General features: G+C 40.2%; 1 protein-coding gene and 1 long non-coding RNA gene across 2 annotated transcripts in view; one reads left to right on the top strand and one right to left on the bottom strand.

The window, feature by feature from the left end:
• Positions 1-605: 605 nt before the first annotated feature.
• The window catches only part of SCTR (secretin receptor), an 87,797-nt gene continuing 73,554 nt past the window's right edge, over positions 606-14,848 (bottom strand). The window contains exons 12-13 of the mRNA XM_051985744.1: positions 6,049-6,090; positions 606-4,989 (exon numbers count right to left, since the gene is read on the bottom strand). Coding sequence (XP_051841704.1) covers positions 4,816-4,989; positions 6,049-6,090 — 216 coding nt within the window. The 3' untranslated portion in view covers positions 606-4,815. The remainder of the gene's footprint in view (positions 4,990-6,048; positions 6,091-14,848) is intronic.
• On the top strand, positions 6,000-13,553 carry LOC127554330 (uncharacterized). The gene is made up of 2 exons (XR_007951949.1): positions 6,000-6,863; positions 11,863-13,553. It is a non-coding gene; the product is annotated as an uncharacterized LOC127554330 (long non-coding RNA).

Here is a 14,848-nt window from a genome sequence, read left to right as displayed (position 1 = left end):
GCTGCCACATTGTGTTGTACTGGCCACAACAAATGGCTCCCAATATGGGGTCCTGATCCTGTCAGGCACTGATCATGTCAAGCAGTCCACAAGGGAAGCAGAGACTTGACAGGGAATTGGTACGGAAGATGGTCTTCTAGTGGTTGGTAGCCCGAGGGTAGCTGGAGGACAATGACCTAAGTCAAGGTAAGGGGAAGGTTCCAGCAGGGTCATTCACCAGCACTGCTCAGCTTTCATTTTTTCGGAGCAGAGACATAAAACAATGGGAGGGCAAATAGTTAAAGATTTGAAGAATGAAATGAAAGATCTTAAACTTTTATCGTTAAATTATGTTACAAAGGGGAATAAGGGCTAAGAAAAATAAGAGCATTTTAATGGATGTTTACAACAATGTGCTCTGGTTCCTCAGCAGCCCCCAAGTCACTATCAGTGAATGGAAAGCAGTTGGAGAAACTTTATATAAAGTTTGTAAAGAATTAGATTTAACACATATTTCTACCATGTTTAACATATTGGATTACTTGCTCTCTAGGGGAGGGCATGGGGAAAGGAAAGGAAAATTGGAACATAAGGTTTGTAAGGACTAATGTTGAAGAACTATACACTCATATGTTTTGAAAAATAAAAAGCTTTAATAAAAAATAGTTTGTAAAGAGAAAGGCCTTCAGGTAGTCTCTTCTGATATTCTCTCTTTGTATAACTTTATAAAAAGTTGCTTATCAAAACCAGGAGAAGTAGAGAGTAAGAATAGAACTTTGAAATCATTCTTGATAAACAAAAAGAGGGGGAGAAGTGCCCCAAGAATAGATTTGCTAAAGGATTATATACTATTAATTATCTCACATTGAATAATATGTCCCACACCCCAGCTGACTTATTTTTTTCTTCACTATATCATTTTTCCTCAAAGAAAGAGGAAGAGAAAAGATTAAGGGGCCAGCTCTACCACCTGCCCTCCCCCTCCATCACAATATGTGAGGTAGAAGGATGTCAATGGGATCTTGGAGGGGCTCTGAGTAGGTAATAATTTGGGGTCAGAGTTTTCTTTGTATTTCCACACATGAAGAAGACACATGACACATGGATCCTGGACAGATGTAGCCACCCTATCCAAATTATCCAGAGCATGAAGATAAAAGAAGACTTGAAGAGGCCAACTGCACCATAAGGGAATCCAGAGGTATGGCTCCTGCAATTGGCCCTAGTGCTGGCACAACTTAAATTGAGAAAAGAAAACCTAAAATCTTCTGGGGCATTATACAAAGCCAGCTTTGGGTGAGAGTAGTTGAATGAGGAGAATACATTCCTGAAATTGTATTGTATGGTAATGGATCTCAATATTTAGTTAAGGAATTTGATGTTAATAAGCATGGAGGGGAGTCAAATAGTTCAATAATTAAATTAAAATTTCCTGGACTTACTAAAGATCCTTCCCTGTGTTATTACAAATGCTAGCTTTGACAGCTGTCATTTTTGTTATAAATGTGATCCTTTTCATAGGCTTTTGACTAATAGGAATGTTGCAACCCTCCAATTGTATAAAAAAGGCTTTAAGTCTGTGGTGCCACAAAGCATACAACATTTCCTCAATCTAACAACAATCATTATGAATATATTGGGACAGAACTATGAAACAACTAATTGGGGAATCCATATATCACCCTATCCAGGTGGGGGACTTATGGGACTCTGAAGAAGCTGATTCTCCTTTTCTGGACTGTAGAACAGAGCAGAGACTTTGTCATACAATTTAGAATCAGAATTGTGTCTTAGAAATATGACTTTCATAATCACCATATGCATGGGGGTTACCCCAAACTGAATTGGTAGGGAAATAATCAAAAGGGGAATGAGCAGGTTTGTAAAATCACATTACCATTCACTCCTTTAGAAGGATATTTTCAGAATGGAAAAAAGGAATGTATTATATAATGCTACTGAGCAGGCATGTTTGGGGAATGATTATGCTTTCATGTGGGGAAAAATTGGCCAAATGACAATTACAAAGGTAGAAGGAGTTTATAATATTACTTGCAGGGAATGCAAAGTTTCTGAATGCATAGGAAGTAAGGTTAATACCAGTATTGTGTTTGTTATCATGAAGCCTTCATTTAATATGTTACCTATACAGAGTGATAATTGGTATCACACTTGAGCAGACTATTCCTTGGAGAACATTGAACATTTACTCAGCAAAAGTAGGAAAAAAAAAAAAGATGTATTTCATGTGTTGTTTTTTGGTATAATTGCATTAATTTCTATTTTAGCTTCCAGTGCTTCGATTGCTATGTCTGTAACCACTATTCAAAATCAAGTGGTTCAAGTTAATTATTTGCATCAATTTACTCTGAACATCTCTAAAAGATTTGCTATGTGCAATAAAATAAAAAAAGGAGTTTTAAATGAAGCTATAAATCAATTAAGGGAGGATGTCCTTGAAATAAGACAAAAAGTGGAAATATTGAGGACTAGACAAAAAATGGTGTGTGATTACAGGTTCATTAATTTCTGTAAGATAAATAAGGAATATGATGAGTCAGAATGGGAATGAACTAAAATTAGAAATAACTTGAATGAATTTTGGGGAAACTCAAATATTACATTGGATATTGAAGATCTTCAAAAGATTGCTGATATGTTAGATAATCACATGAAAATCTAGAACCTGACCAGATTGCCCAAACAATTGCTGACTGGATTAAAAGAGCACAAGGAACATTCAGTGCTATTGGGCATGAAATTATACTCGTAGCATTTGCTGTAATTTTATTTATATGTATCTGTATCTATGGACCTACTCTGGTAGGCTGTTTTCTAACCATAATTAAAAGAATTGCTGAGAATGTCTTCAGGCAGCATCTCAACTTCAAGACTTGAGAGCACCTCAATAAACAATAAACACTCCCAGGAAGCTAGAAACTTCAGTAACTGAGATGTTCCCCTCCTCCTAAGATTAATCAAGTGTGCATTTAAGCTTGAAATCATGGGAAAACATAAAGTTCTGGCACAATTACTGGGGCATTGTGAACTTTATATAAATTTGAGTCATTAGAAACCAACAACATGCTTCAGAGTTAGATCATAGAAAACAGAAACCAGGGTTGGTTACAGAACAATGCCTTTCATAGTAACATACGGTTTTAAGAGATATAAGCAACATGATTTCTCTCAATAAATGGTTCTGTTAATTATCAGCAACCCCATCTCCTTATTTTCAACTGCCACTAGCCCATTTGTGTTGTGCTGGTCATAACATTAAATGAACTCCCCAAATTTGTACAGATATTAAGTATCAAAGTAAGGATTTGAACCCTTGTCTTTTTGTTTGTGTTGGGGAAGGCAACTGGGGCTAGTAAGTGTCAAGTGCCTGAGGTAAAATATGGAGTCCTCCTGATTCTCGGAATCATGCTCCATCACTGTGCCAATTAGCTTCCCCCATATGTCCTTTGAATCAAAATTCAGTTCTCTTTCCACTTCAGTACCTGTCATTTATTAGATTGCTACATTAGTTGTCACCTTAGACAGCCCAGGGAGCGTGAGGTACAGAATACAAAACAGGTAAATTCCAATGGTGGGCGTGGTGTGACTGTGATTATAGTAGTTGGCCGGAGAGAAGCATGAAACACTGAAAAAGTTGTATGAGAGATGAGGAAGGAGGGAGAAGAGAACTAGAGACCAAATTTACCTCTTTACACTATTTTACAAGAGTTAAGAATGAATAAGGAGAAGAATTACATGATTCAAAAGGCTTCTCTGACCTTCTACTAAGTGTAAGGAAGAGGAGAAAGATGGAGAAGTCCATAAAGGTGAATTGCCCTTTCCATATGTTCAAATTCCTATGAGAGTAAGAAGAAACCTGAAATCCCCAATTCCTTCTTCCAAATCTTTCCTATAAATTCTATAATGTCCTATAAAAGACATTCCCAAAATGTCTTTCCTATAACTATTACTACCACTGTCAGGATTTATTAACACATCCTTTTCTTCTCTTCCCCTTCAGGTATGGAGCACTAAACAGAACCTTCATTGTAACAGACTGCTGGTTTTCAACACTTTCCCCTATCCAAATGTCCAACTATCCCAACTGGGACCAAAAGACAGCATCCCAACTACTCTCACTGAATTCATTTTCCTCTTGCCTCCAGACAAAAATCACAGAATCCAGAGAGGAAGAAGTGTCAAAAGTCATTCAGTCCAACTTTATGCTGAGTGCATAAATTTCCACTACTATAATGTTTGCTTAGTGGTCATTGTGTTATTGGAGAGCTTTCTTTATCAAAAGATTCTTCTGCTGAGCCAATGTTTATATATTTATAAATTCCACCAATTGGTTTTAATTAGGCCCATGGAATCACATACATAGATAAGATATACTCTCACTTCTATAGGGTAATCCTTCAAATGTTTGAAAACAATTATTTTCCTGAAAATACCCACCATCCTTCCTATGACATGGCTTCAAGTCTCTTCTCCCTCCCAGTCACTTCCTCTGCACATACTCAAAACTATTTTAATTCCTTTCTTCTTATCTCATAGAGACTGGACCAAGAATTAAGGTAGGGAGGTAACCAAGTGAAATCAGGAACTGGCACTTAAAAAAAAGGAAAAAGCAAGAGGAAGTATACCCAGGCTGGAAACATGGTAGTTATCACCATTGCTATGGAGGATATTTCTGTTTTGATGGCTCCCTAGAATGTAGTGACCTCTCAGAGAAACCTATCTTTACTGACACCTGTCTCTTATACCTTTTCAGGACAATCCAGTGCCTGTCAGTGCTCCGGATCCTCAACAATACCTCCCTCATATACTAGCCCTTCAGATGACACTGCCTTTCCAGGCAGTTCCTGTGCCCTGCTCCAAAGGGCTGGATTTAGTCATGTGGGTAAGGCCACTAGTTCCACTGTTGAAGGAAGAACTCAGTGATGGACGCATCCAGAACCAGTTATTCAAGCGCCGCTGTCGCCACTTTCTCTGGATCTCCAACTGCACCTGCCCCCAGAGACAAGAAAAGCATCTTCTAACCAAGATGATCCACACACATATATATCACATTCATTCTCAGCTCTTCACCTTTGCTCCTTCTGTGCCACAAGCCTGAAACCTTCCATTCCTTCCTGACTATTCACCCCAAACCCTCAGGGGAATTTAAGCTCCTTGAGGGTCCAATTATTTCTCTTTTATGTTTGTATTCTCAGCACGTAGAATAGTGCTTAGCAAATAGTAGTACTTAATACATATTTGTTGATTGATAACAATTCTTCTTTCAAAGACCATATATTAAATTGACAAAAGCCCAAGTAAGTTTGACCTGATATCATTTCATGGTAATATAATAATGAATCCCAAACACAGAATAGAACACAGCTCTGTAACATAATTGATAACATTGTTTCTTGTCTCTACCATTTTGTCTCCTATGCAACACCCAACAAGGAGTGGGAGACACAGCAAGAACTTAACAAGTAATTGGTAACTTATTGGTAAACTCTCCTAAATATCTCTATTGGGGGGAGGGGGGCATTAGTGAGGAGATGAGAGAAACTGCTTTGATTACTGATTCTACAATCAGTACACGCAGAGATGAGAAATTTCAGAACCTACTGTAAAGACCCTTAAGAATCTTTAAAAACGAGTGCTATATGGAATAGAGCAGTCACAAAGAGGCAGAGGATTATCCAACATGACCAACTCCTCTGCTGCTTTAAGGGATTTAAGGGAATCTACTATCTTTTCATGGTTTCTTTCTTCCTAGATTCTTAAATGTCATCTTTTATAGGAGCCAAAGGGCATAACCAGATAGATCCAAAAGAAGTCAAGGCAGTATTATGTGTGTGCTACACAAAGACTAGAACCAGGCTGGGATTTGGCCTGAAATGGGGAAGACTCCAGGTCTCTTTTCTCCTGTATGTGTCCCAGAGTCTCTTACCCCCAGCACCAACCCATTCCAGACATTCCCACCCCACCCACCCACCCCAAAGTACTGTAGGTGCCTTTTCTTCTCTGAACTAGAAATTTTTTACTCTTCTCAAGTAGTCTATAAATACCTACCTCCCCATTAAGGAAGCAGTAGAGTACAGCCACCACCAAGCCCTGTCAAGAGAAAGAACCACAGTATTAGAATGTAGAAAGTTAATTTAACTGGCCCAATCTAGAACTCCCAGGGCAGGAAAGGCAGATTTCTCTATCACGATACAGTGGAAAGAACATTGGTTCTGCCAGGGACCTGGGTCTACGTTCTAGCTTTGATGCTCACTAACTTCCCCAGCTCTCAATTTCCTCATCTGTAAAATGAAAGAATTGAATTAGATCATTTCTTTGCTTCATGGAAGCTCTACATCTAAAATCCCATGATTTGCTATACTTTCTAAACTTCTATTTCCTTTGTAATGGGCTGAGGCTTGAGTTGATGCACTGAGGTCCTAAGCACGTGAGGCTAAATAGTAATTGGACCATACTCTATTAATATATATGCTTGGAGAAAGAATGACCCCCGCCCAATCTTTGTGCAAGTCCTGATGTGTTGTATAGGAAATGACGTTTTTGGTGGGTGGAGGCAAGGGAGTGGAAAGGGAAGTGAAAGGAGAGACTGCTGGCTGGCATCTTGACACAGCTGCTCGTATTGCTATTGCAACGGCCTTTCATCTCCAATCCCCCTCTGCTAGCTGGCTTCTTGTCGCAGCTGCCCATATTGCTATCGCAGTCCCCCCTCACCTCTACTGAGAATAAAGATTGAAGATTTTCCTCTTAACCTGAATTCCAGACTCCAGCTGATTTTAAATACGTGGTCATCACATTTGGCACCCAAGCACGGGAACCAAGGACCCTACTTTCACTGAAGAAGTCTCCAGTGACCAGGAACTTAGGTGAGTATAATAGACTAAACTAGTAACCTCTTCTGGCTGAAATGGGACAGATCCTAGCTAAAGATTCTCCATCTCCCACCCCAACCTTCCCCACCCCCACCCCCACCCAGGAGTGGTGCTATAGAAAGCCTGCTTAAGCTGACAGACGATCAAGGGCTACTTATAACTTGGGAACAGACAGCTAGACTTCTTGGTACATTAAAACACACCTCCCCTTGGTTCTTAGAGGAAGAACAAATCTCTCCAGGTAATTGGACTTTGATTGGGCAACAGCTCTTCGCATATTACAATGAAAACGGTCCTCATTCAATTTCCATCGAGGCATTCTATTTATACAATACAATACAGTTGGCCTCTAGGAATAGCCAAATGGGGAAGCCTGAGATAAAGGAGGAAGACAAAGAACAGATTAATGACCATATCCCCACAGGGCATGGAGACTTAAGTGAGGCTCAAGGATGTAGTGAATCTGAGGCAGCTTCAGCCCCACCTAAGGAGCAGGTAATTGACTCCCCTCCATCAACTCCACCCTCCAGGATGGAGGGAGGAAGGGTAGTGGGGGGGGGGGGGGAGTGACAGCAGCAGCACCTCCCCCCCTCCCAGCATCCAGCCACTTCTATGAGTAGATTGCAAAAGGGACTAATTAAGGCCAAAGCTGAAGGGAGAAATGTATTGGAATTTTAACCACATTTTTCTTGTAATTCAACAGTTTAATTCTTCAGGTCAAGAAAGTAGAAAATATGCTCCTTTTGATATAGAAATCCTCAAAGACCTGAAAAAGGTTTGCACTCTTTATGGGGCTACATCAGCTTATGTTAAGATGTTATTACAAAATTTGGCTTTTGAAATCTTGACCCCTGATGACTGGAAATCTATAGCAAAGATATGCCTAGAACCTGGACAAAACTACTTGTGGCTTTGTGAATATAGTGAGCTCTGTAGGATACAAGCCCAACAAAATAGTCAAAGTGGAGTTCATGCTGCAATCACCTGTGACCTACTAACAGGTGTAGTCTCCTATGCAGACGTTGCAGTACAGATTAATTATTCCATAGCAGCATATGAGAAAATTGCTGCTAATGCTATCAAAGCATGGGCTTCTCTCCACAATAAAGATGACAAGGGTGGGGCCTTCACAAAAATAACACAAGGGCCAAATGAACCCTTTGCTGACTTTGTGGGACGTTTGCAGACAGCTATCACAAGAACAAATGGAGAAAATGCAATAACAGACATTTTGATAAGGCAACTTGCTAAGGAAAATGCTAATGAGGTTTGCAGAAGAATTATACTAGGACTGCGCAAGGATGCTCCTTTAGAGGAGCTCATAAGACGCTGTGCCACAGTGGGCACAGATGCCTTTTATAGCTAGGTTATGATACAGACTTCCCAAAATCCAAACATGGGAAGACCGAGTCCCTCCTGGCAAGGAACTTCCAGAGAGACTCGTAGATGCTTTCAGTGTGGAAAATTGGGCATCCGAAAGCTCGATGTTGGTATAGAGATAGAATGGGAAAACAGGGTGGGAGAACAAGACCCAATACCCCATGTCCAAATTGCAACAGAGACTTCCATTGGGCCTCAGAATGTAGACAGATTCAGGGAAACAGGATGAGGGGCCCAGCCCCAGGGCCCAAGGCAAAAAACACTTGGGGCAGGATGGCAGCCAGTGGTGCACTCAGAGAGTGCCTACAAGTTCAGTACCCAGACATGACCAATCAGCCAGAAAGCCATATGATGGGAGAAGGGGATTACACAGCCAACCAGCCAGGAAGCAACTTGATGGCAGAAAGGAATTACAATTGGGGAGAATAGAGCTGTATGCAGCTAGGACAACTGAGATACCCCCTGGAGAGGTGAAATCTGTTCCTCTCCAGCCTATGGATCCCTTACCTCCAGGCACAGTAGGATTGACCATTTCACCTCCTTTTTATACATACAAAACAGTGTCCATCCACACACTGATGTGGGAAACTGGGGAATGTGTAGATAATATCCCAGTCACTAATACAGGTAGACAATGTGTGACTTATCACCCAGGAGAAGTAGTAGCATCAGGTTTACTCATACAGAATTCTAATAAGCAACTTGATGATAGTCACCCAGATTCTGACTCCAGACCACAAAATCCAGGAATATACTGGACAGCAGCTGTAATAGCTCACAATCTATATAAATGGTCTACCATTAGAAGGATTGGTAGACACAAGTGCAGGTCGTACAGGTGCCAATTGGCCCAGTCACTGGCCAAAGATTAAAGCAGACACCTACATGTCTGGAGTAGGAGGATCAATAGCAGCTGAAGTTAGTGCTGCCCCTATGAAATGGACTTTTGAAGGCAAAAAAGGAGTTTTTACTCCTTTTATAGTTGAAAAAATCTCCATCAATCTGTGGGGAAGAGAAGTTTTACAGCAATTAGGATTAAAAATGAGTACTTCGGTTTTTTAAGCAGGGCTGCTGTTGAAGGCCTGCCAACACTTTCACCTGTTCCTATCCAATGGAAAACTGATACAATAGTGTGGATAGAACAGTGGCCCTTAGGTAGCGATAAAATTCAGACCTTATTAGATATAGTACAGGAGCAGCTTGAACAAGGGCACTTACAACCTTCTCTAAGTCCTTGGAATTCCCCAGTGTTCATTGTAAAAAAGAAATCTGGAAAATGGAGGATGCTCACTGATTTAAGAAAAGTGAATGAACAGATGGAAACTATGGGAACTCTTCAGCCTGGACTTCCATCTCCTACTCAATTGCCTAGAGAGTGGCCTCTTTGGGTCATCGATATTAAGGATTGTTTCTATTCTATCCCTCTGGATAAGGAGGATATGAAAATATTTGTCTTTTCAGTGCCCAGCGTTAACTTAGCTGAGCCTTATAAAAGATATGAATGGACAGTTTTGCCACAGGGAATGAAAAACAGCCCCACTATGTGTCAAATGTATGTTGCTGCTACTCTTGCTCCAGTAAGAAAAGCATTTCCAAAAGTTATGCTATTACATTATATGGATGATATATTGGGATGTGCACCTGAGGAACAAATGCTAGAAGCATGTCTACAAAAGACCATAGAAACACTAAGATACTACAAATTGTACATAGCTGAAAAGAAAATTCAAAGACATGCTCCTTTTCAATATTTAGGATGTGAAGTATACCCTAAGGTGCTTACAGTACAAAAACTGTCCTTAAGAACAGAGAAACTAAACACTTTAAATGATTTTCAGAAATTGATAGGAGATATCCAATGGATACAACCAGTGTTAGGCTTGACTACCTATCAGTTACAACCATTATATGACATTTTAAGGGGAGACAGTGCTTTAAATTCACCACGCCAGCTTACAAAAGAAGCTCAAGAGGCTTTGAGAGAAGTTGAACTGGCTTTATCCAATGTTCAGTCACTGTGAATTCAGACACAATGAAAGAGTCACTGAGGCACCCACAGCAATCCTTCATCAAGGAGACAGTGTGATAGAGTGGGTGAACCTCCCGGCACAACCAGAACAAAGCCTTACCTCTTACCCAGTGCTTGTGGCTAGAATTTTATTAAAGGCCATTAAGCAGCAGTACAATTATCTGGGACAAGATCTGATAAGATATACACTTTTACACCAATACATAAATTAATGTGTGCTGTGAGACCATCCCAGAGTGGCAAATTTTATTAGCCATGGCTCCAAATTTTACACATGGGTCTCCATTAAAGATAACCAGACTTTTACATAATTGGCGATGGATTCTTGAAGAAAAAGTTTCTAAAGTTCCTCTTAAAGGACCAACTATCTTTACAGATCCATCTAAACACAATATTTGTGCTGTATACTCTCATGACTTAACTATAAAGAGAGTAGTCAGAACTCCTTTTCAGTCCACTCAGCAGAATGAATTATATGCGATCATGCTAGCTCTCACTTATTACCCAGGAGACATAAATATAATCTCTGATTCAGCCTATTCAGTAGGTGTGGTACAAAGAATTGCCACAGCCCAAATAAAATTTGCATCCTCTAATATATATCAGCTCTTTAAGGAACTTCAGGAGCAAGTGAGAAAGCATCCAGGAAAGATTTATATCTTGCATGTCCACTCACATAGTGGACTTCCAGGTCCTATTTTTGATAGGAATTCAAAGGCAGATAGCCTTTTAACTACCTTAGCCAGTACGCCTTTATTTCAGGAGGCCCAGGAATCCCATTCTAAATACCATCAGGCTGCTCGAGCTTTGCATTTACAATTTGGGATTACAAAAGAGGAAGCTAGGAGCATAGTAAAAAGCTGTATAGCTTGCCTTCCTTTCCACGCTCCTACACTGCCTCCAGGGAAGAACCCTCATGGTTTGAGACCCAATGAAATCTGGCAAATGGATGTGACCCATTATAAATCTTTCGATCATCTGTCTTTTATCCATGTTAGGGTAGACACCTTTTCAGGATTCACTTTTGCCATACCAGCAGCAAAAGAGACAGCCCGAGTGGTCACTGAATTCCTCACACAAGCATTTGCATTATGGGTGTGCCACAAGCAATAAAAACAGACAATGGTCCTGCATATACCTCCAAACATTTTGCACACTTTTGTGCACAGTATAAGATTTTACACATAACTGGCATACCCTTTAATCCTCAAGAACAGGCAATAGTAGAGAGGAGAAACAGAGACAGTAAGACGCTGCTCCAAAAACAAAAAAAAAAGGGGGAGCCACAGGTAACACTAGAGAACTACTAAATCTAACCCTTTCTACTATTAACTTCTTGATTTTTGACAAAGATGCACTGGCTCCAACAGACAGGTTTTATAACCCACCAGAAGGACAGTGTCCAGTGCGAGCAGCTCCACTATCTTTAGATAATCACCAGGTGATGTGGAGAGACCCAGAAAGTGGTGAATGGAAGGGACCAGAAAGGCTAACTGCTTGGGGGAAAGGGTTTGCTTGTATCTCTACAGGTGGAGAAGGAATCAGATGGGTGCCAACGAGCCGTATTCGCCTTGTCCATTGCAGAGAGACGGAACAGACCCTTGAAATGAAGGAGAAGACCCAAGAAATATCGGGTGGTTCTGTTGCTGATTGTGCTCACCATTGGAAGAGTGTGGCAGTTATGGCGTTTGACTCATGGACATAGAAAATCATTGGACTTCAAAACCCTCAGGAATCATTGGATTCTCTGAGACATGATAAGATTGTTGTAGGACTTGAAAACCCTCAGGAATCATTGGATTTTCTGAGACATAAGATTGTTGTAGGACTTGAAAACCCTCAGGAATCATTGGATTCTTTGAGACATAAGACTTGAAAGCCCTCAGGAATCATTGGATTTTCTGAGAAATGATAAGACTCTTACAGGACTTCAAAATCTGCTGGAATCATTGGATTCCCTAACACATAAAAAGACTTTCGCAGGACTTCAAAAACTTGGGGAGATCATTGGATTCCCTGATAGATGAAGCAATGGACAATAGATTGGTTTTGGACTATCTTTTGGCTGCTGAAGAAGGCATATGTATGACTGCTGTTTACATACTCTCCTTCTAGGACTTCTGGCAATCTTTTACAACACCATGTTGATTTATATTGTTTGTTATACCGAGACTTGCGTGTACAATTCATGTTTGTTACACCACATCAAGCCTGCACTGACTGTGGGGAGAGTCATCACTAATAGCCTGTGTGTTTTTGCTATGTTCTTGTGTAATACCTCCCATGCTGATGGGTTTGTGCATAAGACCCTTCAGCCCAGAAACCCGCTAGCAACTCCCACTTCTCTTTGGTGCTTTTCATTTCCCTTCCTGAGATGTCAGGGAGGGCGTGATTATCTCCTTTTTAGTGTTTTCACCTCCCTTGCTGGGAAGTCAGGGGGGTCGTGATCATCTCTCCTTGGGGGCTCTGACCTCCCTGAGGAGTCAGGGATGGCATGACCACCTGTGTTCTAAAACAAAAGAAAGCGGGAGATGTAATGGGCTGAGGCTTGAGTTGATGCACTGAGGTCCCAAGCACGTGAGGCTAAATAGTAATTGGACCATACTCTATTAATATATATGCTTGGAGAAAGAATGGCCCCCACCCACTCTTTGTGCAAGTCCTGATGTGTTGTAGAGAAAATGACATTTTTGGTGGATGGAGGCAGGGGAGTGGAAAGGGAAGTGAAAGGAGAGACTGCTGGCTGGTGTCTTGACTCAGCTATTCGCATTGCCATTGCGATGACCCTTCATCTCTGATCTTTCTCTGCTAGCTGGCTTCCTATTGCAGCTGCCCATATTGCTATCACAATTCTACTTGCCCATATTGCTATTGCAATCCTCCCTCACCTCTACTGAGAATAAAGATTGAAGATTTTTCCCTTAACCTAAATTCCTGACTCCAGCTGATTTTAAATATGCGGTCATCACATCCCTTCATAAGACATGAGGCTTCCCCAGGCACAAAACACCTAGTATATCAAATTTCTTTGAGAGACAATATGGCTGGTATCATGCATGGAAAGCCATACTTGGGGGATCTGGGTTCAAATCCTAACTCCAACATGAACTAGCTGTAAGACGCCTGGAAAAAGTCATTTAACCTTTTAGAGCCTCAGTTTCTTTCTCTTAAAAACAGGAATAATAAAAGATGGAATATTTGGATTATTGGGTTATATATGTAGATTTTTGTGTTCTTCACATATATAAATAAACTTATTTGTGTCAATACTCAAATGTCCCATATATTATCTTTCTCATTTAAAATATAATTTATCATATTTTTTTTTTTTTTTACAATACTACTGGGACTCAGGGTATGTTTCTCAGTGCTACTCAGTACTCAGTACATTTTTACATTCACTTTCCCAAATACCTGAAATGCAAAATGTCTCCCCATACTGCTCTTCTTTATTAATCCATGCCCTATCTTCTCCTTCAAATCCTCACTCCAAACACAGTTTTTTCTACAAAACCTTCTACTGATTTATCACACCTTACAATATCCACTTCTTCCTCATTTGTGTTAAACTTCCATCTTCCCAGGAATACTCTTTTTTTTTGTCTACTGAGACTATAAGAACTAAAGGACATTTATTTATTCCCCTTTATTGTGTTTGGTCCCCTCTACAATATCTTCCCTCAATAGTCAGCCACTATAGAGTACAGAAGTCAAACCTGTCCCAAACAGTAAGTGTAAAATCCATGTTGCAGATTGACTCTGTGCTGGCATTCCCAGGGCCAGTGTGTGGCAGAATCTTCCCCTTTTGCTTCCCTTTCTACTTTTAGTGATTCTGACTCTCTAATAGCAGGTACATAGTGCCTCATATTGCTTCCCAGCTGTCTATTTTCCTCAACCATTATAGCCTTTCTTAGACACATAACTCCTTAGCATTTTCCACTTAGGATGATAGTTTCAAGACAGCCAATTTACAACTCTCAACAGCTTCAGCCAGTATGAGTCATCAAAATCTGTCAAAACCCAAACGTTAGCAACAATCATTTGAAAAATGTCAAATTTTATGAAGACTACAATATTGAATTCAGAAAGAGATATAACAAAAGGAATAAATTTAGGCACAGAAGTTAAACACACTTATCATTTGGCCAATGGGCTTTTTGGAAGGTCACCCACACTGTTTGTTTATGAGTATATTGACTTATCCAAACAAGTAACAAAAGCCATTTCCCTTATTTAGTTCCCTTACTAAAAAAAGCAGCAGATCCTTATTACCTCAAATCTCTTTGCCTAGTATTCAAAGGCTCCCCACAAACTGTCACCAGATTATCTTTCCAATTTTAGCTCATATAATTCCATTCCAACTATATATACTCTAGTCAAACTTGAACTCTTCCCAGTACCTGAAAATACCAATATTCTCCCACCTCCATACCTTTGCTCATGTTGTTCTCTATGCTAGAATGCCCTCTTTTCTCTTGTTGAATTTCTACTCAATCCAACTCAAATGTCACCTACTCTCAGAAAATTTCCCCACTCTCCCATTTAACAACCTTTCCTCTGAGATTTGCAT

This window comes from Antechinus flavipes, chromosome 3, assembly GCF_016432865.1.
Source record: "Antechinus flavipes isolate AdamAnt ecotype Samford, QLD, Australia chromosome 3, AdamAnt_v2, whole genome shotgun sequence".
Lineage (NCBI taxonomy): Eukaryota > Metazoa > Chordata > Mammalia > Dasyuromorphia > Dasyuridae > Antechinus > Antechinus flavipes.
The sequence above is the reverse complement of the archived record's forward strand: the minus strand, read 5'-3'. Positions and strand labels throughout refer to the sequence as shown.